At 41.6% G+C, this 26,764-nt stretch overlaps 1 protein-coding gene and 1 long non-coding RNA gene across 4 annotated transcripts in view; one reads left to right on the forward strand and one right to left on the reverse strand.

Moving 5' to 3' along the window:
• The window catches only part of LOC121275777, a 128,624-nt gene extending 119,953 nt beyond the window's left edge, over positions 1 to 8,671 (reverse strand). Inside the window, exon 1 of the long non-coding RNA XR_005942562.1 lies at positions 8,616 to 8,671. This is a non-coding gene — a long non-coding RNA (uncharacterized LOC121275777). The remainder of the gene's footprint in view (positions 1 to 8,615) is intronic.
• A 274-nt stretch (positions 8,672 to 8,945) lies between these two features.
• The window catches only part of ctdspla (CTD (carboxy-terminal domain, RNA polymerase II, polypeptide A) small phosphatase-like a), a 211,646-nt gene continuing 193,827 nt past the window's right edge, over positions 8,946 to 26,764 (forward strand). For 2 of the 3 annotated variants that reach the window (XM_041185177.1, XM_041185178.1), the window contains exon 1: positions 8,947 to 9,105. In XM_041185177.1, coding sequence (XP_041041111.1) covers positions 9,036 to 9,105 — 70 coding nt within the window. In that variant the 5' untranslated portion in view covers positions 8,947 to 9,035. Of the gene's footprint in view, positions 9,106 to 26,764 lie in introns of all 3 variants that reach the window. The other variant, XM_041185179.1, reaches the window with a different exon arrangement.

Below are 26,764 nucleotides of genomic sequence, written 5' to 3' on the forward strand. Positions count from 1 at the left end.
TTGGTTACAGGAATATGAGCCTCCCAACACCTTCACCACATTGAAGATTGTAACATCTCCTTATGTGGTCATGTTTTGTTTCTTAATGCCTCTGGTGAAGAACATTTTATTACATTTAATGTGCTATATAAATATAAGTTCGTATTATTGTGAATGGAACATATCCTGTGCCTCTGACAGTATCTCTGACACAGCTAATTGGGTGTCCCAAAAATAGGGGGAAAGGTAGTTGGGTTGAAAACGTAAACTAACAATGACAGCTTCTGGATAAAGTTTACAATGCAGTGTGCCAACGTTTCTCCAAAGCAGCCACCATGACAGCTTTTGGTTTATAGCTCTTGGAGGAACCAAGCCTCCTGCTAAAGTGCCTGAGCTGATAATGATACCCTTTCAATGAAGAATTTATGGGCTCTGTCACACCTCGTTGAACTTGAAGGGCTGCATTAGTAAGTAGTTTTAATTGCATGCAGACAGTATCTTCTGTTGGCAAGACCAGCCTCATTTGTGGGACTTATCTGTGACAGTGCAAAGGCAGGCAAGACAGTGGCGTGTGTTGTCTTGGCTCTCCATTTGAGCAACGCCAATAGCAATGACAACTAAGGAAGAACCTCACTAAGATTGCTTCCATTGCAACCAGACAACCAGAGAAAGAATGGAAAAGTAGGAAACTGCAGGGATGGAAGGAACCATTCAAAATCACAGCCAAAAATACAGGCATTTAACCCACTGTTGTCCACATTAACAACATCTCTGAACTATTGTAAAGTACTAAGTAAAAATAAACATGAAAAAATGGATTTTATGTATCTCAACAATCTGATTTGGCTGCTTATGGTAGCAAAGCGGAGTCAAAATCCCTTTTTATTGAGATTTGTCTCCTAAAAGTCACTTAATGAGCCTTCGGATTGCATAATCTTATGATGACTCATTGGGTATACACATGTTAATGTGGTATCGTGCCGTACGGGCCAAGAGTATTTCATTTTCATTCTATAGTATGTACTGAGGTAATTATTCTCTGCTAAGGACAGCAATATAATTTCTGCAATTAAATCAGCCTCTCAAAAATCAAGGCTGACACTCTATTATTGAAGGAATGTTCCGCTGGGTGGGACATGCCATTTGTACGCCTGACACTAGACTACTGAAGCAACTGCTTTACTCAGAACTTGGACACGGCAGATGACTTGCAGGAGGACAGCGGAAATGTTTTATGGATGTTCTCAAAACATCCCTGAAGGGGTCAAACATTGCCAGGGAATCGTGGGAGTCCCTAGATTGTGACCGACCAAAATGGAGAAGGTTTATTCATGTTGAAAGACTTTGTTGGGAATTCGCAGAAGCGAAGTTGAGGCTCCGGAGAGAGTGTACAAACCTCAAAACAACTCATTTGCCCAAACCTTCAAGCACCACCTGGCTCGTAGATGGCAGGGACTGCAGATCGTGCATTGGACTCAGCCATCTCAGAATCCATTGAACTGGAGTGGAAGCAAGTCATCCCTGATCCCAAGAGACTGCCTAGGAAGAAGACGAAGGGAGTGCTGCACCGTTGGAGGTGCCGTCTTTAAGAGGACGGGTCAAACTGAGGTAAAACAGGAAATGTTGGAAATACTCAGCAGGTCAGGAAGCAGCTGTGGAGAGAAAAACAGTTAATGCTTCAGTTCTGTGATCTTTCATCAGAACTGAGGAATGTTAGAAATGTAATAGGTTTTGAGGAGGTGAAAGTGTTCAGGGGAGGTCAAACTGAGGCCCTGTGTGCCCTCTCAGATGGATGTAAAGGGTACCATGGTATTATTTTGAAGAGCAGCATGAGAGTTATCTCTGGTGTTCTGGCCAATATTTATCCCTCAATCAACATCACTAAAATACTGTCACATTGGTTGCCACATTTCCTACGTTGCAACAGTGAATACACTTCAAAAGTACTTCATTATTTGTAAAATGCTTTGGGATGACCTGGGGTTGCCAAGGGTGCGGTATAAACACGACACTTTCTTACATGACTTCTGCACTTCACTCGAGCTCCTTGGAGTTGACGAAAGAACTAAAGCACATGCCAGGCTTTTTTTCCCTCATTGATACCTGGTGATCCTGTATATTGAAACTTCAGATGAGGACATATTTGGGTTCAATATGTGATACCTCTCACAGTTGAACAGTCTTCTAACAGTTATGTCAAGGCTCACTCGTAAAAAACAGCTACTTTGATGATCTAAGGAACAGCTGTTGATTTCTGGAAACACCAGTTTTCAGAAGAATCAAAGAGAATTGCGAAGGTGGGAGAATGAACACAATGTATATAGGAACAGTAAACTTCACAGATCATAATTAATGTGGCAGATATTGTGTTCAGTGTTTGAGTGAATGTGCGACTATTACAATTTAGCTCTTATACAGGAGTTAAGGCAGGCTTCATAACTTGACTAAAAACAAAATTCCGTGGATGCTGGAAATCTGAAACAAAAATAGAAAATGTCAGAAAACTCAGCAGGTTTGACAGCATCCGTGGAGAGAGAAACAGAGCTAACGCATTGAGTCTGTATGGTCTTACCGGCATTTTCTGTTTTTTGTTTGTGTTATAACTTGACTGTTGTCCTAAATGCATTGGATTAAGGAGGTGAACTATTCTCAGCATCAAATACTCCAGGTCAGGTAAAGTTGAGCTCAGATGTTCACCGCAAACTTTGTTTATTCTCTCATAAGATGATAGTCCTGAACTTGCTAGGAACTTGGCTGATATTTAATTTATACAAAAACGAAATACTGCGGATGCTGGAAATCTGAAATAGAAACAGAAAATGCTGGAAATACTCAGCAGGTCATGCAGCATCTGTAGAGAGAGAAACAGAGTTAATGTTTCAGGTCACCTCTGAGTGAAAAAAGTTGTGTGTTCAGGTCACACTCCAGAAACTTGAGCACATAATCTAGATTGACACTTCAGTGCAGTACTGAGAGTGTGCTGCACTGTCACAGGTGCCATGTTTTGAATGACATGTTAAACTGGGAGCCCGGCTACCCTCTCAGGTGGACATAAAATACCCTATCACATTATTCGAAGAGCAGAAGTTGAGTTTTCCCCAGTGACCTGGCCAATATTATCCTTCAATTAATCTTTTTAAAACACAGTTTACCTGGTCATTATCTCATAGTTGTTTGCAAAATCTTGCTGCATGCAGAGGGGCTTCCAAATTTCTCTACATTACAGCAGCTTCCTTGGCTGTAAAGTACTTTGGGACATCTTGAGGTCATGAAAGGTGCTATATAAATTCAAGTCTTTTTTCATACGACAGAAAAAATACTGAAACACTTGAGGGTTATCTAGTCACATCTGATGGGCTCACAATTCAACTCTTGAATCTTGTCCTTTTATGCTCTTGACAACATTACATTCAAACAAGGTATGAACTTTTATATGTACGTCAATGTTGTCCAGTATTGCTTTCCACTGTCACTTGAGTGTCAACTTGGCTCAACTGGTAGTCACCTCAAACTTAACGTTGTAGGTTCAAGCCCCATACCAGGTTTTCAGCACATGCTCTAGGGTAACATTTTGCTTAGAGAGTGTTGCATTGTTGAGGTTCTGCTTTTCAGGTTCTCCTCTTGCTCAGGTGGATGTAAAAGATTCCAGAGCATTATTTGAAGAAGAACGGGAGAATGCTCCAGGTGTCCTAGTCAACATTCATCCCTCTTTTAACACCACCAAAATACAGATCACTTAGCCATTTATTTTATTTCCTGTTTGTGAGTTTGTGGTGGTCTTTTGCAAATTACACGCTGAGTTTGCCTATGTAACAGCAGTGACTATAGGGGAGCTTTAACCCCTAAAAATGACTGGGTTTGGGTTAGGTGAGATGTTAATCTCAAACCTCTACCCAATCCGCCTCAAACCTGCCCGCTTCTGGTTTTAACAGAGGCAGGAAACCAACTTACTTCCAGGAAGTGGGCCATCATTAAATAATTTAGTGGGACCGTATGCCTTTGATTTTATCTCTCCTCTGGCTTTAATGCTGGGCAACTGGGTTCTCTGGCCTTGGAACAGCTAAAGGGAGGCGAGGAATTCTGCATGGCAGAAGTGTCTCTGCTTATGGGCCAGGAGGAGCAGGAGTGCTTCACCAGGCCCCTCAAGATAACCTGCCTCCCCCTCCGCAATTGGACCTCCACCCGCCCTCCTCACAGACATTCTATATCTGTCCCTCATCACTCCAACCTACCATGATCACTCTCGACCCTCCAAACCGCAACCCTCTTGCGATCTCTAACTCAAGCAGCAGGAAACTTGGTCCTGGGCTGTGACCTCTTCTGCAGTGTTGCCTGCCTGACAAACTTGTCTGTCGATTAAGCTGGGTGGGGAACCTATTTAAAGAAACTGCACGCTATGGAGTTAAAACTCCACAATTTTTGGTGGGGGAGGGGGAACAAATGATTGGGCAATATGATCAGCGCAGGCTTGGAGGGCTGAAGGGTCTGTTCCTGTGCTGTACTTTTCTTTGTTAAATCGCCCTAGCACCCACCCATCCCCATCGGATTGTGGATGCCACCCCCACCTTCTCAAGGGCATTTAGGGATGGGCAATAAATGCCCCAGCGAAGCCCACATCCCGTGAAGGAATAAAACAAATTTTTTAAAATAAATTTTAAGGTCCATACTTCAAAAGTAGATCATTGGCTGCACTAGCACCTTGGTAAGTTATGGGGATGTGTTAGGGGGATACATAACTAAAAACTTCTTCATTCCTGATTTCACAATCTGCTATCTTGCACACGGTCAATCTAACTGCCAAATGTCTGCATCATCCCTAATACTGAGATGATTGTCAAATTTTCTGTCAGGTCTATCCGTGACTCACCTTCAATCTATAACACTTTCATCACATCCAGATAATTTCTCCAATGCACTCTTCACCTGCCATTTGACTCCAGTTCATCTGGGACTCCAAGACACATATTCTGCCCACAGATCTGCTCATCTGTTACCCATGTATTTTACAACTCCCTGTTCACAGAGCCTTGACTTCAAAGTCTTCATCCTTTTCGAGGCCATGTCCCTCTCTCCTGTTGCAATCCCTATATGCTATATGTTCCTGTACCTTCGGTTTCACCAATATTGATCTACTGAGCATTACCTTCTCCTTCTGCTCCCATTGGTGGAAAAGCATTTAGTTATTAGGCCCCACACTCCAGAATGCCATTCCTGAAACCACTCACCTTGCGACATCTTTCCTCATCTTCAAAGTCTTCCTTAACTCATTTGCGAGGTCCTAGTTCATCTTTTCTCTTGGTCAGGTTTGACTTCCAAGTACAGCGTGTGTGTTGCACTGTCAGAGGTGTCATCCTTCAGATGTGATGCTAAACCGAGGCTCCATCTGCCCTCTTGGGTGGATGTAAAAGATCTCATGGCACTTTATCAAAGAAGAGCAGAGAGTCCTCCCCAGTATCCTGGCCAATAATTATCCCTTAAACCAACATCATTAAAAACAGATTATCTAGTTATTATCATTTTGTTGTTTGTGGGAGCTTGCTGTGCACAAACTAGCTTTGAAATCTCTTGCAATACAACAGTGATTAGTTTCGAAAGTACTTCACTGGTATGTACATTGCAATAGGTTTGGGGGGCAGGGCTATCAATTATAATAAGATGGCCAACTGTCTAAAAGGAAGGCTGCAGCCAGCTTTTTGGGCAGGTTTCCAGATTTTGTATCCAATGGTGATGAGGGGCAACATCCTCCGCAGGAAGGGTAGAACCTTGAGCTTCAGGATGGTACAGAGAGGAAAGATGGGCAAGAAGGCAATGGAGGTCAAACACTCAACACGGGATTGACTGCCAAAGCTGGAGTTACCTGGTGACCCAGTGCTGTTGGAGACTGCGGCTCTCCAGACAGATGATCATAGACATCTGAGCCCTCACCACTGAAGACCCTCATATCTTGTGGCACTGGTCACCATGCATGCCCTGTCAGTATCGTCAAAGTCACTGTGGCTTTGAACTTCTTCACTTTCCTTCTAGGTATCAGCTGCGAACCTTGATGGCATCTCACAAACGGTAGCACGTCACTACATTGCTGGTCACTGATGCCCTCTTTGCCAGAGCTGGACAGCACGTTCATCTAAAGACAGGCAGAGCCTTGCAGGGACAGAGGCCACTGGGTTTTGCCAACACTGCTGGATTCCCCCAGGTGCAGGGCACCATCAATTCCATCTGTGTGACCACCAAGGTACTCAGTGGCCAGCCAGTGAGATCCATCAGCAGGAAGAGCTTCCACTCTCTCAATGACCAACTGGTCTGCGACCACAGGAAGAGCTTCCGCCATGTATGTGTTCGTTTTCCTTGAGGCTACCATGACTCCTTCATGCTTTTCCTGTCCTGGCTTCCTCAGATCTTCACTCCAGCCCCCAAAGTGTGTGGATGGATCTTAGGGGATAAGGAATATGTTTTGAAGAGATGGTTCCTCACCCCTCTATGGGAGCCCCATGCAGAGATACAACCAATGCCAACAGCTCAGGGCAACCATTGAACAGGCCATCAGGCTTCTGGAGGTGCAATTCTGGTGCTCGGACAGGTTGGGTGGTGCCCTCCAACACCCTCCTGCATGGGTCTTGGTCATTGTGGTAGTCTGCTCTGCCCTGCTCTCCATTACATGACACTCCAGAGATGTGAAGCCCTGGAAGCAGACAGCTTGTTGGAGGAGGAGAAGGAGCTTAGAAAGGAACAGGAAGAGGAAGTGGAAGGAGACGATGATGAACTGAGAGATACCCTTGCTGCATGACGAGAGGAGCTCCTCATGACATTCTCCGGGAAGAGGACCTCACTCCTCTCTCTAGGCCTCTAGCATTAGATCCAGATCAGCATCGATGAAGTGAGGGGCTGCCCTACCCCAGATGCCGGGCCTCTGGCTCCTCTGTGACATCTCATTTCCCTCTGGTTCATTGTAAAACATTAGCACAAACCACAGATTTCTCCTTTAGGACAACTAGCAGCCTAAATGACGCTGCCATGGGAATCTAAATGAGACTCCTTCTGACCCACCTCCGTCCCACCCCCCAGTGGCTCTAATTGGGCAGGAAACCTTCCTGCATACCAATTATGGCTCCCCCCCCCAGGCGAAAATCTGAGTTTGAATGAATTTCCTGTGTAGGTAGGTTACTGATCCAAAAACAGAAGTGTGACAGCGCCCAATTTCTTTTTATGGGGTATTGTTTGGATTCCATTTACCACCTACATAAATGCTGAAATTGGGACCTTGGTTGAGGGGGATTACAGGCTTAGAATCATAGAAAGATCCAAACTCAAGAGGTAATTCGGCCCATTGTGCTTGTGCTAGCTCTATGAAACAGCTATCCAATTAGTCCCACTTGCACCTTAAGTCTCCCTTTGCTTGTGATTTGATCATCCCAGTCATGATTGTCTGGTACAGCTGCATTTTTGCAGGAGGGGCGGCGAGAGGAGGTTGCAGGGTGATAGATTAGATTAATTCACACCCCTATCAGAGGACTAATTTTATTATCGAGGGACAACTCCTTGGGACAAATACCCCAAAAAGTGCCCACTTGGGCGCTCTGTTAACCTTCGGCGGCGGGGGGGGGGGGGGGGGGGGGGCGGGGGTGGAAAGAGAAATAGCCTGCAACTAAAAGCTGGTTTTGCAATAGCCATAGATATTATTAAAGGCACTCTGCAGTTCCAGGACATTTGAAAGGGACCATGTTTGGCCATGCCAAATAAAACCTCCTCGAAGTGCACAGTCTCTCTCTTCTCTGTAATGTGTGGCTTTTGCCACACTTTAATTCAGGCAGCTACAGAATGGCCGAGTTAAGAGGAGGTGGAGTGGAAGTTGGTTGTGTGTGTGTGTGTGTGTGTGTGTGTATGGGGGGGGGGGGGGGGGCGTGTGTGGGGAGGTGACATTCTTATGCAGAGCATTAGCTCGGATTTCTTTCCTGAAGTATTATTATTATTTTTAGGCGGGGGTGTGAGCAGGGAGGAGTCGTTGCTGTGTGTTGGATTTGGTGCCGTCGTCCTTGCTCATGATCATCTTGCACTGGAGCGAGAGAGAGAGAGAGAGAGAAAAAAAAAAACAGCACACAAAAAAAAACCCTCCCTAAAGGCCGGGAAGTTGTGAGGAAAGAAAGAAAGTAGAGAGAGAGAGAGAGAGGAAAAAAGAGGGGACGAGGAGGTGGTGGTGGTGGTGGTGGAGGGGGAAAAAGGGAGGAGAGGGAGGAGGAGGAGGAGGAGGGGTGGGGGGAGAAGGAAAGTGGAAGAGGGTTTCTTGAAACAGACGGCGCACATTTTCTTGTTGTTTTTGAATCTGAGAGAAGTTCCAGCTCCTCCATATTGGAGACCAAACGACGACGTTTGACAAGAAATAATATATAAAAGGAGGAGGAGGGGGAGGGGTGGGGGGAGGGGGGGCGGGGGGAGGAGTGGGGAGTGGGGGGGGGGAAAAAAAAAAGGAAAAAAAAAACAAGCCAGAAGGAGAGACGACGCCAGGGAGGAGGAGGAGGAGGAGGAGGAGGGGGGAAAGAGGGGGGGGGGAAAAAAAAACATTAAAAAAAAACGCAATCGAGGCTACGGGAGATCAAGAAACATTATTTTTTTTTCAGCATTTAGCGTCTCTCAGCACTCACCGGACAGCTCGGCTTCTTCCTCTCTCCGGGCCGCGGGCGAAAGGCGGTTATTTTTTGAATTCTCCTGACATAAACATTAATATAAATGGTCGATTGACTGAAAAATTTTTTTAAATTTTTTTTTCTGGGGGGTGGGGGTGGGGGGGGGGAGGAGGAGGAGGAGTAGAGGGAAAGGAAAGTTGCAGAGAATTATATTTTCTGCATTTTTTAAAAAAAAAGTATTTAAATTTTCCACCTTTTTTTGGCCTGTGGCGCATATAATATATGCATTAATAAATCAACATTTTTTTTTTCTTTTCTGGGGGTGGGGGGGGGTGGGGTGGGGGGGGGGGTAAAAGGAAAATATTGTTTGTTTTTCGGTGCATTTTCTGAAGGAAATCGCGGAGGGCCCGGCGGCCAGAAGCAGAAAGGGTTTGTTCGATGGACAGCACGTCCATTATAACGCAGGTCAGCAAAGAGGATGAGATTATTTCATCGTCCCAGGAAAAAGGTAAGAGATTGGTCATCTTGCTCGTCTTTTATTAAACAATCATTGCACCGGCAAGGGGGTAAATGTTGTGAAATTATTGGGGAAATTCGGGTGGGAGGGGAAGCCGAGGGGAGTCCCGAGTTTGAAAAGTGCAGACCAACGTTGCCTTATCCAAGTTTTAAGTGATAAGTTCTGCCTTTTTATTTCGGTCATTTTTATTTTAAAGAAAAGGAAATGCTGATTTAATTTTCCTTTTCATTGAAAGCCAAAAAAAAATCATATATATATATATATATATATAAAGGCCAAAATGCGACTTGTAAAGAAAACATTCATGGAGAAAGGTTTCTGGAGATCATTTCAGTCTTGGATTTCCTCTCCCTTCCAACTGAAAGTCATTATTTTTCAGTTCTTCTTTGGGGGAAAAAAATGAATCGTGGTTCAGATGAGTACATCAATTAACTGTAGTCGAGATAGTGGAGATCTGCCCCCCCCCCCCCCCCCCCCCAAAGTGTTTATTTTTTTTTTACATTTTGTACGTGAGGTGTAAAAGTATCGTTAGTTTTGTTTACGGTCCGGATTAACCAGTTAATTTTGTTTCGAACTTCTAGGGCACTCTGTTACAACAACATAAAAAATAAGTGCAGTGTTTTGGTGTGAGTTCTTTCCCACCTACTCTGGTTTGTCATCTCCCATAAAAGTTGAAAGAGTGAGAGAGAAAATAGCTCCAAAAAAGTTAAAATAGAGATTGGGGAAATAGTGCTTCCTCTGACTCAGCGCAACCACTTGATGGTTTTGCACCTAAGGGAAGAAACAAAAATGTGCATTTGCTTCTGATTTAGAAGAGGGAGGCAGCGTTCTAGATTTGGTGAAAAAATATGTTACAATAGGATTGGATTAATTTAAAATATGATAACTCATATGGTTCATATTAGGGACAAGTTTTTTTTAGGTTATATGCCTCTGTTTCAAACCAGGATCTAGTACATCCATTTTTTTTGCAGGGAATGGAACATGTAGATGAGGCTTGAATATATTATGTCAGAATAAATGGTCACTTGCATAATTGTATGGAGTTTTGCTTCAGAAGAACATTTTTAGTTTTAAAAAAAAGACTTCAGGGCAAGCATTTTAAAATCAATGTTTTCCTGACCTGATACTCAGAAATCTGAGCACCATCAAAAGCATGGGAGGGAACTGCCGCTTCCATAGTTTTGAGAAGGCTCCCAGTAAAATAAATTTGCCAAAAGTACTTAGCCATTTTTATGTAGTTTTATTTTGCTTGCGAGTTTGAAGTTTTGTGTTTTACTGCATATAATTATTTCCTTCTATAGTAATTTCAGGAATTTCCATTACATTCAGTATTCCCGAGAGAGAGGTTTTAATAAAAATCCAGGGAATGTTAATTCCAGACAAGTACTTAAGCATGTGTGGTCTGGAATTAGCTGAAATACTGTTTGTATTTCCACATTTTCGCTTCCCTTGTAATAACAAAAACGTACCTTTTAAAAATGATGCAGATGTGTGATTAGAAATGAGAGCTTGTCATAGTGCAGTAGTGTGATATGATTAATACCTGCACTCATCAGGTTGACCCTAACTCCCCTTGTGACTTTGTCAGTCTCAAAGTAACTGGTCAGCTCGGTCTGTGTAGATATAATTTGTCAAATCCTGCCTGGCCGAATTGGATGATGCCTTGTGTACATGCAGTCTTTCATGTTTTCATAGCTTAAAATGAAACAACACAATTGATATCCAGACCCACCTACTGGTTTTATGAAGACGTAGCAGGAAATGTGTGTATATATATATATATATATTAAATATTTGTGAAAGTTTGTTTCTTTAACTCACTCCACTATTGGGTTGTGTTGCTGCCTTATATTTTTTCCCAAAAAATACAGGCTATAGTCTTCCTTTACAATACCTTGCCAGTACCCATGTCATGGTGTGCTTTCCAGTTCTCTCTGTTGAGTAAGGTCTTGTGATAGGAAACTGGAGGTTAATGCTGCCGAGCTTCAGTTAACTTTCTAAATGGTTCCCTTTGTGCATGCTTTTAGCTTAGCGCTGTTTTTCCTTAATTTGAAAAAGGAACATATCCTTTTGTAAAAGGTTAAATCCTTCTTGGATTACAAGGCTGACATGGTATGTGCAGTACTGTGACGTTTGGTGACATTTTCACAACATGGCTCTGCCACCAGGGCACTCCTTCATCTTGTGCCAGTCCCATTGTTTTTGATTTGTTTCAGAATGATAATTCCATATACAGCAACATTAATCCAGCAAATATTGCACCAAGATTTTTTAAGCAGTGTTATGAACGTTTCTGTGCTTTTTTGTTCATAATTAAAATTCCCTTTGAGTTTTCAGTGGTAGGCTGTCCATATGAGTTTTGTCGAATAGTAGTTGAATGGAAATATACAATACCACTGTGTACTTTATTGTCACATATACATGTGACCAGTTTTCTGAGGATGATTTCATGATAGATGTTTTATGGTGGTACCAATCCAACTTGAAAAGAACACTTTGCCTGATTAATTAAAATTAAAAATGCCCTAATCTGTCAGAGCTATTACTTTACTAGTAATCATACTTGCTCAACATGGTGACACTCCCACAGTAACAAGAGAAGCCATTGCTGTTTTAAAAAAAACTGGCCAGAGAAATTTCCTGATCATCTGGCTGTGAGTTACATTATAGTTGTCAAACCTTGCAACATGAAAGCCTCCTATATTAAAGGATCTGTAATATAATGTATAAATTGGAGTATTCCAAAGTGGTAATGTCATCTTAAGGTTCAGATGAGCATTGTGAGAGCCATTTAAGATTTACAATCTGAATTTCTGGGCTGAGATTATTCATTTGTAATTATGACGCTCAGGTTTTGGTTTTTTACATGCTGGCATGCATGCTGAGGCTTTGTTGTAATTGTGTATTGATTATTATCTACATAAACCAGTAAGGCTGGAAGTTAAATATACCAGGTTGTGAGGTCTACAGGAAGGTTGGGAAAATGATAGAGGAGGAGGAGTAGTCTTAGTGATTCAGGATGAAATTGCTTCAATTATAAGAGGATTAACGAGAGATAAGCAGGCTATATGGAGACTATATGGGTTGTTATAAGAAGAAAATGATTTGAAACTGTAGTAGGAGTTGTGTATAGGCATCTTAACTAGCAGCTCTTAAATGTTAGATTGTACAAATGCAGAAATTAGACAAATATGTAATAAAGGCAGAGCGTTTTTATGGAGGGCTTAACTTTCATATAAATTGGAATAAGCAGACTTGCACATGTCAAAAAGGTAGTGAATTTTTTGTGTGTCCTGGATAGTTTTATGTAATAATCTAGATTACTGTGTACAGCATTGGTCACCTTATTTAAGGAAGGATGTAAATGTGTTGGAAGCAGTTCAGAGAAGATTTACCGGACTAATACCTGGAATGGGCGGGTTGTCTTATGAGGAAAGGTTGGACAGGCTAGGCTTGTATCCGCTGCAGTTTAGAAGAGTAAGAGGCGACTTCATTGAAACATGTAAGATCCTGAGGAGTCTTTGTCAAGGGTGGATGTGGAGAGGATTTCCTCTTGTAGGAGAATATAAAACTCAGGGTCACTGTTTTAAAAATAAGGGGTCGCCCATTTAAAATGGAGATGAGGCGAAATTATTTTCTGAGGGCCATGAATCTTTGGAACTCTCTTCCTGAAAAGGCGGTGGAAGCAGAGTCTTTGAATGTTTTTAAGGCAGAAGTGGATATATTCTTGAAGGCAGAGGGGCATGTTAGTGGGGTGGCGAAAAAGGCATATGGGGTACTTGCCTTTATCAGTCGAGGCATAGATTACAAAAGTAGGGAGGTCATGTTGGAGTTGTATAGAACCTTGGTGAGGCCACAGCTGGAGTACTGTGCAGTTCTGGTCGCCATATTATAGGAAGGATGTGATTGCACTGGAGGGGGTGCAGAGGACATTCACCAGGATGTTGCCTGGGATGAAACATTTAAGTTACGAAGAGAGTTTGGATAGACTTGGGTTGTTTTCGTTGGAGCAGAGAAGACTGAGGGGTGACCTGATCGAGGTGTACAAGATTATGAGGGGCATGGACTGGGTGGATCGGGAGCAGCTGTTCCCCTTAGTTGAAGGGTCAGTCACGCGGGAACATAAGTTCAAGGTGAGGGGCAGTAGGTTTAGAGGGGATGTGAGGAAAAACCTTTTTACCCAGAGGGTGGCGATGGTCTGGAGTGCACCGTCTGGGAGGGTGGTGGAGGCAGGTTGCCTTATATCCTTTAAAAAGTACCTGGATGAACACTTGGCACGTCATAACATTCAAGCCTATGGGCCAAGTGCTGGTAAATGGGATTAGGTAGGTAGGTCAGATGTTTCCCACGTGTCGGTGCTGACTCGATGGGCTGAAGGGCCTCTTCTGCACTCTGTGATTTTGTAAGCAAGGGGGTGATAGGTTATTGGGAGTAGGTGAGGTGCAGATTTGAGGTTACTATCAGATCAGCCATGCTCTTATTAAATGTCAGAGCAGGCTTGAGGGGCCAAATAGCCTACTCCTGCTCCTGGTTCGTATGTTCATAATATGTCTTGGAACTAGCCATATCATAGTTAGTAATGAGTAATAGACCAGATCTAATCAATAGCCTTACGGTGCGTGAATATTTATCAAATTATGATTATAATATGATCGCGATCAACCTTTCAAACACTTGGTAGAAACATGAAACAGCAACTTCTTAATTTAGGCAAGGCTTATTCAATAGGACGAGACATAGACTGTCCACAGTAAACTGGGAACATCTGTTGATGGATAAAACAAGTAAAGATTAGTGGGAGATGTTCAAAAACAAATTTAAGGTCATAGAGGAACAATTTATACCCCTAAAGGACAAGAGCTTTATTTGTCAAAAAAAGTTGTGGATGGCTAAAGAGGCAACATAAAACCGAAAGAAAAATACAAAAATGCAGAACTCAGTACACATCCTGACAAAGTGCATAGTAAGACTTACAAAAGGGAGTATGAGAAGAAACTTGCAAGGAGTATCAAAATCAACACATTTTTACAATTGCATTAGGAAGTAGAGAGTGGTCTGGAACATTGTGGGCCTCTTAAACTCAACAGTGATATTGTCAGTGAAAACAAGGACGTGATGGACATGCTGAATAATTGCTTTGTATCAGTATTTACATTAGAGGAAGAGGTCAGCATTCTGGACAACCCAAGGGAACTAATATTGAATCAGGGATAGGAAGTCACCAAAATTAATGTAAACAAAGTAACAGTAATGAAGGAGATAAGTGACATCTCCAGGACCAGACAGTTTTCATCCCAGGATTTTAAAGGAAATGTGTAACATTCCAGGGTCCTCTTGATTGGGGAATGGTTCCTTTAGATTGAAAATTTGCGCATGTCGCTCTCCTGTTTAAGAAAGGAGAGAGAGGGAAACCAGGGAATTATACACCAGTTAACTAACATCTGTTGACAGGAAATAACTGGAGCCTATAAATAAGCATAGGGTGATTGAACGCCTTAAATTTTCAACTGATTAGAGGGGCAGTATGTCTGACAGATCTGTTTGACCCTTTGTTAACCAAAGGTAATGAGGGATATGGAGTTGGGTCACATCTCAAATGGTTGGCAGAACAGGCTCGAGGGGCTAAATGGCTTAGTCCTGTTCCCGTGTTCCTATAACTTGTCCATGACAGACTAATACCCTTATGTGAAGAGTTATTTCTGCCAAGACCTAGAACATGTTTTCAACTCGGCATGCATTCTGCATCAACCAAATTCTTCACTTAGAGTTTTGGTCTGTAAACTTGCTATGCGAAATTTCATGGTATTTTCAGTTTACAGAGCTTGCTTTGTGTGTATAAATATGTATTGATTTGATGTTAGCTGTATAAACATAAAATTGAGGTTGGTGGAGGTCTGTGCCTGCCTTCCAGAAAGGTGGCTTTTGTCTTCAACCCACCTATTACATTAATATGTTCATAAAATTCAAAAAATCCTTGGGAGCTGTTAACAACTCTCTCCTGTGGGCCATTGAACCTGGAGATGGCTATAACATTTCAAATGCATTATTTTATATCTCTCTTGAATTTTCTTCAGAGTTCATGAATTTCATAGGCTATTGGTATATTTTAAGCTGGTGATGTGCTGGACTCCAGAAGCAGACTGAAGCATGAAAGAGTGGAAATGGGCTGGTCTTGGATGAAGTGGAACTGAAAGTGAGTGTATAGACTTAGCTGGGTTCTTTGTTGTCAGGGCAGAATGTAATTTTTAAGGATTGGCCACTTACTGCTGCACCTGAGCTTGTGTTATTCTGAATGCCTCCTTGTTTAATTTCTGTAAATAAATTAAAATTCACCACATTGATTAGCTTGAGTCCTCTGGAGTGGGTTGGAGAGAAGTGAAGTGCATTAGGCACCAGCAATCTAGGATTGTGCGAGTACCAAGGAGTAGAAAAGCACAGGGCTGCAGGCTTTGTTTTGTACAGGAGGTGAGACCCACTTGTGGGAAGTATGGTGATACTGTTGCAAAAGGGGATAGCTTCATAAAGTACCCTGAATTTACATCACATATGTAGTAGCAAGTTGTGAGGGATGCCTGCCTTGTGACACCTTCCAACGCCCTAACTTACTGAAAAGTGAATGAAAATTAACTTATGTTCAGTATGCACACACAAAAGGCTGGTAGTAACTCTTGTTTTCAAAAAAAAATTCTAGAAGGAAATGGTATCTCCAGATTGCTCATTAGCTCAGATTGACAGTTGTTGCTGCTGCATGTGGGTGTTTCAGCTGGATTGGTGCCCCAATCCAATATCAACCAAATAAAATAAACGGCCACCCTATTATCAGCCTTTTGTGTAATGTGATTCCGAAGGATGTAAGAATTTTGGGACTCTGAATATTGTGTAAATGTGGTTATAGATTTGATTTCTCAGTTTATGATGACTTCTTACTGTCAACTGCAGCTTCATTGGTAGCATTATTTACCCCCGAGTAGGAAGATTGTGGATTCAAATCCCATTCCTGGACTTGAGCATAAAAATTGAGGCTGACATTACAATATGGTACTGAGTTAGTGCTATTCTGTATTTTGAATGAGATGCATCGTCTGCCTTCAGGTAAATGTAAAAGATCCCATGGCATTATTTCAAAGAAGAGCAGGAGAGTTTTCTGTAGTGTTCTGGCCAATATTTATCCCTCAATCAACATCACAAAAAAAAATAGATGACCTGGTGAGTGTCACGTTGCTGATTATGGGAGCTCACTGTGCCAATTGGGTCCCTTGTTTCTTGCATTACAACAGTGACTACGCATCAAAAGTACTTCATTGGCTGTAAAGTAATTTAGGATGTTCTGAGGCTGTGAAAGATGCTACATAAGTGTGAGTCTTATATTACTTTCTTTTTCTTCTTGATTGTCTGGCGTGCTTTTTATTAAGTAAGGGCATTAAGGGATGTGAATCGAAAGCAGGTAAACTCCGGCCTGTTTCTTTATATCCTAACAGACTTGAGGGACTCGATGGCTTACCTCTGTCTAAAGTATGACATTTTTTAATGCTGAAATATTGTCAGGTTCCTGAGTGGAATATAAGGATCTCAATCTGAATTACTCTGTCGTCCACTTTTTGTTTCCGTGATATGACCCTAATCCAAACTCATACACCTTAACTCATGAGCAACAAGGTGTAACAGAGGTAGATCTGTGAGTGAAATGTAGGTTGTCGATTACTTGTAGACAAAATATTCTGTTTAGCTGCAAATTTTGAATTGCCATCTGGGAACAAAGTTATGATTTATTTCAGCTGAAGGCCTTGTGTTTTGCAAATGGGTAAAGGTGGAATTGATGTCAACAAGACATCAAGCTTGATGAGATCTTTTCTTGTTATTTCATATGTTCATTTGTCACTAAGATTACAAGAACTTGTACACTTTTTCTCCTCATTATGCTTAGAATAAAACGCTTCCTTAAAGCAGCAGAGTAGTACAGTGTGTTGGAGTACCAATTTGCAGTGTCACAGAATGGTAAGATGTAAACCCCTCTATTTGTTGAGTTGATGCCCTTGGCTATGTCACTTCGGACCAGCAAAGGCACTGAGAGAAGATGCACTTCTTGACAAGTGCTGCCCTTGAGTCCATCATCCCCTGCACTCGCTGACCTACATTTTTAGTTGAAAATTCTCACCTTTCCTGTCCCAATAACTCCTTTCACTTGGTGTCAATTTTTTTTGTCTGAATCTACACTGCAGCTAGATCTACATTTTTCAAGAAGCTTCCATGAAATCTATTTAATTTAAACAATACCAACTTTCTTCAGACAGTGTCTTTCAACTTTGTTATGATAGAAAACACTAGAGTTGTATAATATATTTATTTGGAGACAACTGATTAGGAAGGCGACCGAGTGGCACTTGAAACCAAAAGATAATTAAATTTGTGTATTTTAGCCTTCAGATCTGGTGAACAGTTTGCAGGGCTAATAATGTGAACTAATTTTACAGATGCATCCTAAATATTTTTATTAAGTTTTTCCCTCCAAAAACAAACTTCAAAGGCCTTAGATATGAAGGTTGATTATGCACAGATTTAACTGCTCATACATGTGTAATCCTAAGCAATAGTAAACCTGTATCCCTCTCTGCTCATCCTGCTGTTAAGAAACAGTTTTATTTGAAGAATAAATCTCACTGAATGTGCTGCTTTGGAATAGTGAATAGAGTTTCTCTGGTGGCTGGAAGATCTTACCCCTCCAGCTCTCTCCATTCCCTAAGAGCCAGTGCTGCCTAGAGAATATTCATTGACAGAAAAAAATACGGAAGTGAGGCCATTTAAGAATTTAGCTGGTGGCCTTTTCAGTATGTTAGGCTTATTAAAACTACAGGATTTTGATGTATATTCAGGGGCAGCTCTTTTGATTCCTTGATTATTATAATAATCTAGCCACTAATTACTTAAGTTGCTTTGCAAAGTCATAGAAACATTGCATTTTGTCGTAGACTAGCTTATTTAACTGGGAACTACCTTCACTTAAATTGCTTTGATGTTCTTAAATATTGTACGTGAGAGGGGAGATTGATTTTGGTGTTCATACCTTCTCTTCCCTGTGCTTTCAATCTGATGATTTGCTATTTTAATTGTACAATAGTCCACCTTTTGACAGTTAATTTCAAATTTGGAAGCATAGGTCATCTGAATACAGGAAGAAAAATGAGAGTCGGCGGTGTTATGTGATGTTCTTCTACAAATATCCTGCCATGTATCAAGGTTTTAATCCTTGAAGACTCAGAATATGTTTTAAATAGCTCTGCTATATAGTGCTGTACTCCACTCTCCCTACATGTTTTCAATTATAGAGCTTTTTGTGTGTACGGCAAAGTATTTTTCAGCTCAAGTTCAAATCTTCTTGTCTTGATGCTGTTTGAAGGCCGTGCGGTTAAGCACTCTAACTTACCCTGAGAGACCTGTCTGATCACAACCTCAATGTTGTCATCTTGTTTCTAGTCAAAGTTTAATGAGATCAATATTATTTTGGAGACAGGAGATCCATTGTATGTCAGCATTTCAAAAACATGAAGGACATGGGGACAGATAACAATTGGCCTCTCTCCTGATACCTGGTTGTACAGTGTGGATGAAGTCTCCAGACTGAATCCAACCACCCTTGAGACCAGAATAATCATTGTGTTGAGGGGGATTCTCAGATCTGGAGTACATGATTCTGGAGTACATGAGGGGAGCCAAAAAGACAAACGCAGAAGTTTTTGTTTACAATATGTAGCCAATCTCCTGTAGCTTTGTACACAGCTGGCCCAGAGCTTGATGTAGTGATGTCCAGCTGATGGATTAGCCCGTTATTTAAGGACACTTGCTATGGGGAGCTGGCCTGAATAGATCTTGAGGCCAGTTTGGGGCTAATTATTGTTGTTTGAAGCTTCTACAGATGACAAGCTTTGAGGAATATGCTTACAAGTTTTATATAAAAAGATAGTGGGAATGAAATTAGTATATGGCAGCAGTGTGAAACGCTAATAGTGCATCACCAACCCATTTTACAATTCCCTGATTTCTGGTATGGACTTGATAGGCTGAATGGCTGCCTCCTGTGCCTTAATGACTGTATGATTCTAGATTTTCCTTCTCTCTTGTGACTTTTGATGTAGACCAAGAGGAGGAAGAAAGTCTTATTTTATTGCCTGTACCTTGCAATCTTCTTCATTCACTCAAGTTTATATTCTATTATTTGTTATGGGAGAAAGGAACAGGAGAACAAATTGCATTTCTGTGGTGCATTTCCTGTTTTCTCTCGTGTATTTCATACAGTAAAATAGCTCAAAGATGCTTAAAATTAGGAGGACAAGACAAAACAGTCGGGAAATGGCAAGGGTTAGTTAGGGGAGACAAAAAGAAAGGTGAAAGGGTGGATTTTGAAGGAGGGAGAATGTTTTAAAAGCAGTAACAAGTGGAAAGGCTGAAGAAACAAAGCAAGAATTTAGCAGGAATGTAATGGCTGAACAAGTGGACACCAGTGGTGGAGAATCTAGCAAATGTGGGAGAGAAAAGAGCCCATTGTTGGAGGAGCAAAGGGTACTTGAAAAGATCATAAGGTAGGATGAGATCTTAAAGCAAAGCTGAGAAATTAAAAGTTAACTTGCTGAGGCACGTGGAGCCAATGATGCTTAATGGAATGGTGATGGGGATGTGCGACTCTTGTGCAAGAGAGAACACATCTTTCTGTGTTCTGATTTCTGTGATTTGAAGCTGGGGTTGGTTGAGGTGGGAAGTTTTTGAGAAACCAAGCCTGAAGGTAGTGAAAGCATGTGTTAGGGTTGGGGGTGGGGGGGTGATTGCTGGTGCAGGCTGTTGAAATGATGCATAGTGGAAGAAAGCTGATTGGATGCGAGAAGGGCTTAAGCAAAGCACATTAATTCCTGTGAGTGGATGTTTTTCTTAATTGTTTCACAATTGATATTTCTACACACAAAGTCAATGATTCATTGTTGGGAGAGCCATTGCCCTACAGTGACGGAATAAGTCATATTCTCTCAATAGATTTCCATGAAATTTGATCGGGACCCCACTATTAAGGTATATAAAGGAGAAAGGTTGCTGTTCCCCATTATCAGTGCACCAGGTTATGATGAATAAGTGAAGCCCTGTTTTTATTGTTTAGAATTTCACAAGTGTTTTTGGCGTTGTGAATTGCGATTCTTGCCCATTTCCTGTTCAGATTTTGTTTCATTTATCTCAGCAGATCATGGCCCTCAAGCTTTTTCTTCACTGCTTTCACGAGTATTCTCTTGAAGCCTTTATCCTTCTGTGTACACAGAATGAAGAATATTCACTCTTTTGAGACTGTTATTTGCTAGTAGACCAAAAATGTGCCAAACTCTGCACAAAGCAGATGTTCACAAATTGAGTAACGAAGTGTTCTGTGAGGGAAAGTCCCTAGGCCATTGTAGCCAGGTTGAAGTCTGCAGGGCAGCTGGTGTACCATCAGTGAGCACCATTGTCCCAATCTGACAGCTCAGGCCCATAAACCTTTTAGCATTGCAATGGTTAAAGCTGGCCTGCTCATTTAAATTCCACATTCCGACTCTCTAATACTTTGTTAAACTCCTCTTTGTATGTGGATTTGAACGAAAGAGCCTGTTAAGTTCTTTGCTAAGTATATCTGATATTGCTAATTCTTGTGGGTGTTCAACTGCTCAGAGGTACAAATTTCTCTCCTGTTGATTTTTATCTTACCCCACTCATCTCCCCCAAGTGCTCTTTGAAATTGTTTTAAATTAAAGTCTTGAGGCCTCATGCCCTCTTCAGTGCCCTGGGATTGGTTTGTTGTCTCCACTCAGACTAAAGATCCAGCAAATGTTGAAATCTTACTGATGGCAAGCATGACAAAGTCTCCAAAAGAGCCAGCGTTCTGTTGCTTCCTCCAGTCTCTCCCCATGGGTCGACAGCACTTACCTATGCATATGTGCAATTGACTTATATACCCATTGGAATTAATCTCTTGCTCCTTTAGATAATTACGGCCTAACGATGTGATCTACACTATTGGGTTTTATCTCTTTTTACTTTAATTGATCTTGGCAAATAGTCAACAAGATTCCATTTTCTTTAAAAAGTGACTGGCCCCAGGAAATGTCCCCTGTGTTGAAGTTTTTAACTTTTGAGATTATAAGGTCTTTAGTTGAAAGTCCAGGCACCTTTTTAAAAAAAAAATCATAAATGGTGCCATTCTGTGATGCCTTGCCTCTGAGGTAGTGTTCTATGGTGCCAGGACCAACTAGGAGCATAGGAGTTAGGAGCAGGAGTAGGCCATTCAGCCCTATGAGCCTGCTCCACCATCCAGTAAAGACATGGCTAATCTGGTTGTGTCTCAACTGTTACAAGAAAATGAGCAAATGGAGGTCTGGTTACTTCATGTGGATGTATTTAAAAAGGAAGAAAGCAGTGTTCCAGACTGAAGTCACAGTCTATCTTATCAATACAGTCCATGTTAGCACGCGTTTAAGTATCCAGCCAAAAGGACACTTGGTCAACACAACAGTAAGTTTAAGAATACTTGGAACCTACAATGGAGAGAAAAGATATGAAAAATTCTAACCAATTATTTATTTTATATGAATGTGCTAAGGTTGAAAAGCATTTCCTGTACACTGAACTTGTAATCAATCAGTGAATGAAATATCATCACTCCCTGGATAATAGACGAATACCTTCATTGCTCCTCACCCTGTTCTTTCCAAAATCTTTATGTTGAGAATAATTTCTGCTTTTTAGTGTAAGGACTGAAGCGCCAGCTGCGTATATAAATTGAATTGTTTATTAATGAGGTTTAAAAGTACTTCTCTTTCATTCCTTTGTTTTCCCTGGCGTGCGGGTGAGCATTTATCCCAAGACCAATATTGTTAAAGCAGATTATCTGGTCATTACCTCATTGCTGTTAGTGGGAGCTTGCTGTGTGCAAATTGGCTGCTGTGTTTCCGCTGTGTTTCCTACATTACTACAGTGACTACACTTGATTGGCTGTGAAGTGTTTTGGGATGTTCTAAAGTCACGAAAGACAACAAATGACTGCAAGTTCTCCACGCCCAAACTATTCTCTAGCTTTAAATATCACAGTTTAGTCTATTAATGCATGTTGCAGCAGATGAACCGCTCACCTCGCAATCAGGCGTGGGAACTGGCTGATTTCCCCAAGTCTTTTTCCCCTCAATGCTTTGTGAACAAATGCTTCCTAATTTCACTTGAAATGCCTGCTCTTACTTTTAAGATTCTGCCCCGTGTTCTGGGTACAGAGTAAATAATTTTTTCGATCTACTCCTATTAAATTACTTTATCATTTTAAGCGTCTCAATTTGAATATCCCATCTCAACCTTCTGAACTTGAGGGAATGATTTTATGCAAACTTTGTCATAATTTAACCCTTTAAACCTTAATATAATTCTAGTGCATCTGAATTGTACCCTGTCTTAAGGCCAATATCTCTTTCCTGAAATTTGGTGAACTGAAACTCCAGATGGGCTCTGATCTAGTGTTGTATAAATGTTGCATAATTTCCTGTCATTCCAATACAAACAGCCTTGTGATAAAGGCTAACATTTCACTGGCTTTTTAAATTACTCTTTGCATCTGTAGTGATTTGTGTACATGAATACCTAATCCCTTTGTTCCTTCATGGATCCTAGTTTCTCACCATTAAGAAAATATTCTGGTTTATCCTTTACAGATCTGCCATAATTTTACCCGCACTGAGTTTCCACCATTCGTAATATCCTGCTCCCAGACACATATCTTACTGTCATCTGCTAAATTTGATACACAACTGTATTCCTTCATTCAAGTTGTTACCAATTGGAGTATATTTATCCTTACTCTGACTGCTACCTTCAAATCAGCTGCCAGTCCATGTTAAAAGGATGCCTCCAATTTTGTGCGCTCCTAGTTTTGTTAATAATTTCTTGTGAACCATAACAAATGGCTTTTAAAAGTTGATATATGAAATATCCATGGAACTCTTCTTCAGTGTGCTAGTGATCTGCTCACAAAATTTAACAAGTGAAGAGGGCACTCCAAGTTCATACCTCCATCCTGCTGTATTAACACAAGGTTATTACAATTATGAAACTCTTCCTTGAGGCTTTTCCCTGCTTGGTTGAAACTCTGTAACTACTAAGCTGCAAAAAGAAAGAAATCTTTTGATTAAGAGCTTCCATCTCACTGATGAGGCTTCATGCCAACCTACATCCAACAATCTGCTCTGAAAACTGCTCACATTTTGACAGCTGTGACAGATTTCACCAGAGCTGAGACAATCCACAACATTCTAAATAAAACAACCCATAATATTCTGAAAGGAAAATTCAATTTGCCCTATCTCTTTAAAAAAAATCTAAGATCCAGATCCACATCTTGCCAAAAACTAATCAGTTCTTCCTTGGGCCATATCCGAATTTTGTACCAAGTTTTGTTGAAATCCATCCATTAGTTTGAGAGATATTGTTTACAGATAATCAGACTAACAAATGGGCAAAAGCCTCACCCAAGCCCACCTTCAATGGCTAGGTAACTTGGTGAGTCAGAATTGAGCAATCCTTCACAACGGGCCAGTACATCAGTGCAAAAGATGAGGCTGAAGCATTTGCAACGATCCTCAGCCAGAAGTGCCGAGTGGATGATCCATCTCACCCTCCTCCGGAGGTCCCCAGCATCACGGATGCCAGCCTGCAGCCAATTTGATTCACTCCATGTGATATCAAGAAATGGCTGAAGGCACCGGATACTGCAAAGGCTATGGACCCTGACAACAGTCCTGCAGTAGTACTGTAGACTTGTGCTCCAGAGCTTGCCACACCCCTAGCCAAGCTGTCCCAGTACAGTTACAACACTGGCATCTACCTGGTAATGTGGAAAAATGCCCAGGTATGTCCTGTGCACACAAAGCAGGACAAATCCAACCTGGCCAATTACCCCCCCATCAGTCCACTCTTGAACATCAGTAAAATGATGGAAGGGGTCATCAACAGTGCTTTCAAACAACACTTGCTTAGCAATAACCTGCTTAATTTGGGTTCTGGCAGGGTCATTCATCTCCTGACCTCATCACAGTCATGGTTCAAACATGGACAAAACAGATGAACTCCCGAGATGAGAATGACTGTCCTTGACATGAAGGTTGCATTTGACTGAGTGTGGCATCAGGGACCCCTAGCAAAACTGGAGTCAATGGGGGGGAAACTGCTGTTTGGAGTCATGCCTAGCACAAAGGAAGATGATTGTGGTTATTGGAGGTCAATCATCTCAATTCCAGGGCACCACTACAGGTGTTCCTCAAGATAATGTCCGAGGCCCAACCACCTTCAGCTGCTTCATCAATGACCTTCCTTCCATCATAAGGTCAGAAGTGGGGATGTTTGCTGATGATTGCACAATGTTCAGCACCATTTACGATGACTCAGATACTGTCCAAATGCAGCAAGACCCGGACAATATCGAGGCTTGGGTTGGCAAGTGGCAACAAACATTTGCATCACACGAGTGCCAGGCAATGACCATCTCCAACAAGACAGAATCTAACCATTACCCTGCGACATTCAATGGCATTACCATTGCTGAATCCCCCACTATCAACATCCTGGGGGTTACCATTGACCAGAAACTGAACTGGACTAACCATATTAAAAACTGCCTGCAAGAGCAGGTTAGGAATCAGCAGGTCAGGCTAGGAATCCTGTGGCAAGTAATCTACCTCCTGACTCCACAAAGCCTGTTCACCATCAACAAGACGCAAGTCAGGAATGTGATGGAATGCTCTCCTGGATGAATGCAGCTCCAGCAACACTCAAGAAGCTTGACACTATCAAGGACAAAGCTCTCCACTTGATTTGCACCCCATCCACAAACATTAACTTCCTTCACTACCAACGCACAGTAGCAGCAGTGTGTACCACGTACAAGATGCATTGCTGGAACATGCCAAGGCTCCTTCAACAGCACCTTCCAAACCCACAACCAGTACCATCAAGAAAGACAAGGGCAGTGGACACATGGGAACACCACCACCTGGAAGTTCCCCTCCAAGCCACACACCTTCCTGACTTGAAAATATATCGCTGTTCCTTCACTGTTGCTGGCTCAAAATCCAGGAACTCCCTCCTTAACAGCATTGTGGGTGTACCTACACCACATGGATTACAGCAATTTAAGGCAGCTCAACACCGCCTTCTTGAGGGCAATTTGGGATGGGGAATAAATGTTGACATAACAAGCTACGCTCACATCCCATGAAAGAATAAAAAAAAGTCCATGTTGCCTCTTTTAATTAGCTGATACTTGTCCATTTGCTCAGTCCCTTTATCTCCAATAATAGATTCCAGTAACTTCCCCACAGCTGATATTAAATTGACACTTGTGTAGATTCCTGCTTTCTCCCTTCTTAAATAATGGAGCAGCATTTACAGTTTTCCAATCTAAAGGCACTATTGCTGAATCTGGAGCGCATTGGGAAATTATGACAAAGGCACCTGCAATTTTCTCTCTAATAGCATGGAATCTGTGAGGTCTTAGAGATTTTCTGTCTTATGTCTCATTACTTACTTTGCTATATAAATTAAGAAAAAATAGGAGAGGAGGAACTTGATGGATTTACTTAATTTTAGGTTTCCTTTTTGGCTGATCTTTTGCCTTTCCTCCACTGTGGATAAAACATATTCATTTAATAAATCTGCCATTTCCTTATTGTCCATTATAGTGACGCCTGCATTTGTCTGTATTGGATCCACATTCCATTTTATCATTCTCTTCAAAATATTTATGAAAAATTTTGACATTAGCTTTGACAGTTTTTTTTCATATTCCCATCAACATCCTGGGGTTACCATTGACCAGTAACTGAACTGGGCCAGACATTGTAAATACTGTGGCTACAAGAACAGGTCAGAGGCTTGGAATTCTGAATAACTTGCCTCATGGCTCCCTAAAGCTTGTCCCTCATCTTCAAGGCACAAGTCAGGAGTGTGATGGAATATTCTTCATTTGCTTGAATGAGTGAAGCTCCAAAAACACTCAGAAACCTTGACATCATCTAGGCCAAGGCAGCCTGCTTGATCAGCACCCCATCCACAACGTTAAACATTTACTCCCTCCACCACCAATGCACAATGACAGCAGTATGTACTGTGTACAAGTTGCAAATCACTCGCCATGCTTCTTTTGACCTTCCAAACCCCACGAATTCTACCACCTAGAAGGGCAAGGGCAGCGGACAAATAGGAACGCCACTACATACAAGTTCCCCTCCAAGCCACATGCTGACCTGGCTTGGAAATTTATTGCTCTTCCTTCATAATTCTGGAACATCCTTCCTAACAGCATTGTGGATGTATCTATGTCACATGGACTGCAGCAGTTCAAGAAGGCTGTTTCCTCATGTCCTATGAACAAATAAAAGAAATGTTAACCACTTACACAGAGGAAATAGTCCCTTTTGATGCATTTTATAGCTCTCCCAGGACACATGGTTTCAGCTATTCCTTGCATTTATGTTAAAATCTTCAATTAGCTTGATACAGTCTCTTGTCTAATAATGGTAGTGGAAAGGCAGTTTTAAGCTGTCATCACCTCTTCCCATTTTAAAAAATAAAGTCTCAATCTGTCAGAATTTTTTGATCGGTA

The sequence above is a fragment of the Carcharodon carcharias genome, chromosome 3 (assembly GCF_017639515.1).
Source record: "Carcharodon carcharias isolate sCarCar2 chromosome 3, sCarCar2.pri, whole genome shotgun sequence".
Classification (NCBI taxonomy): Eukaryota; Metazoa; Chordata; class Chondrichthyes; order Lamniformes; family Lamnidae; genus Carcharodon; species Carcharodon carcharias.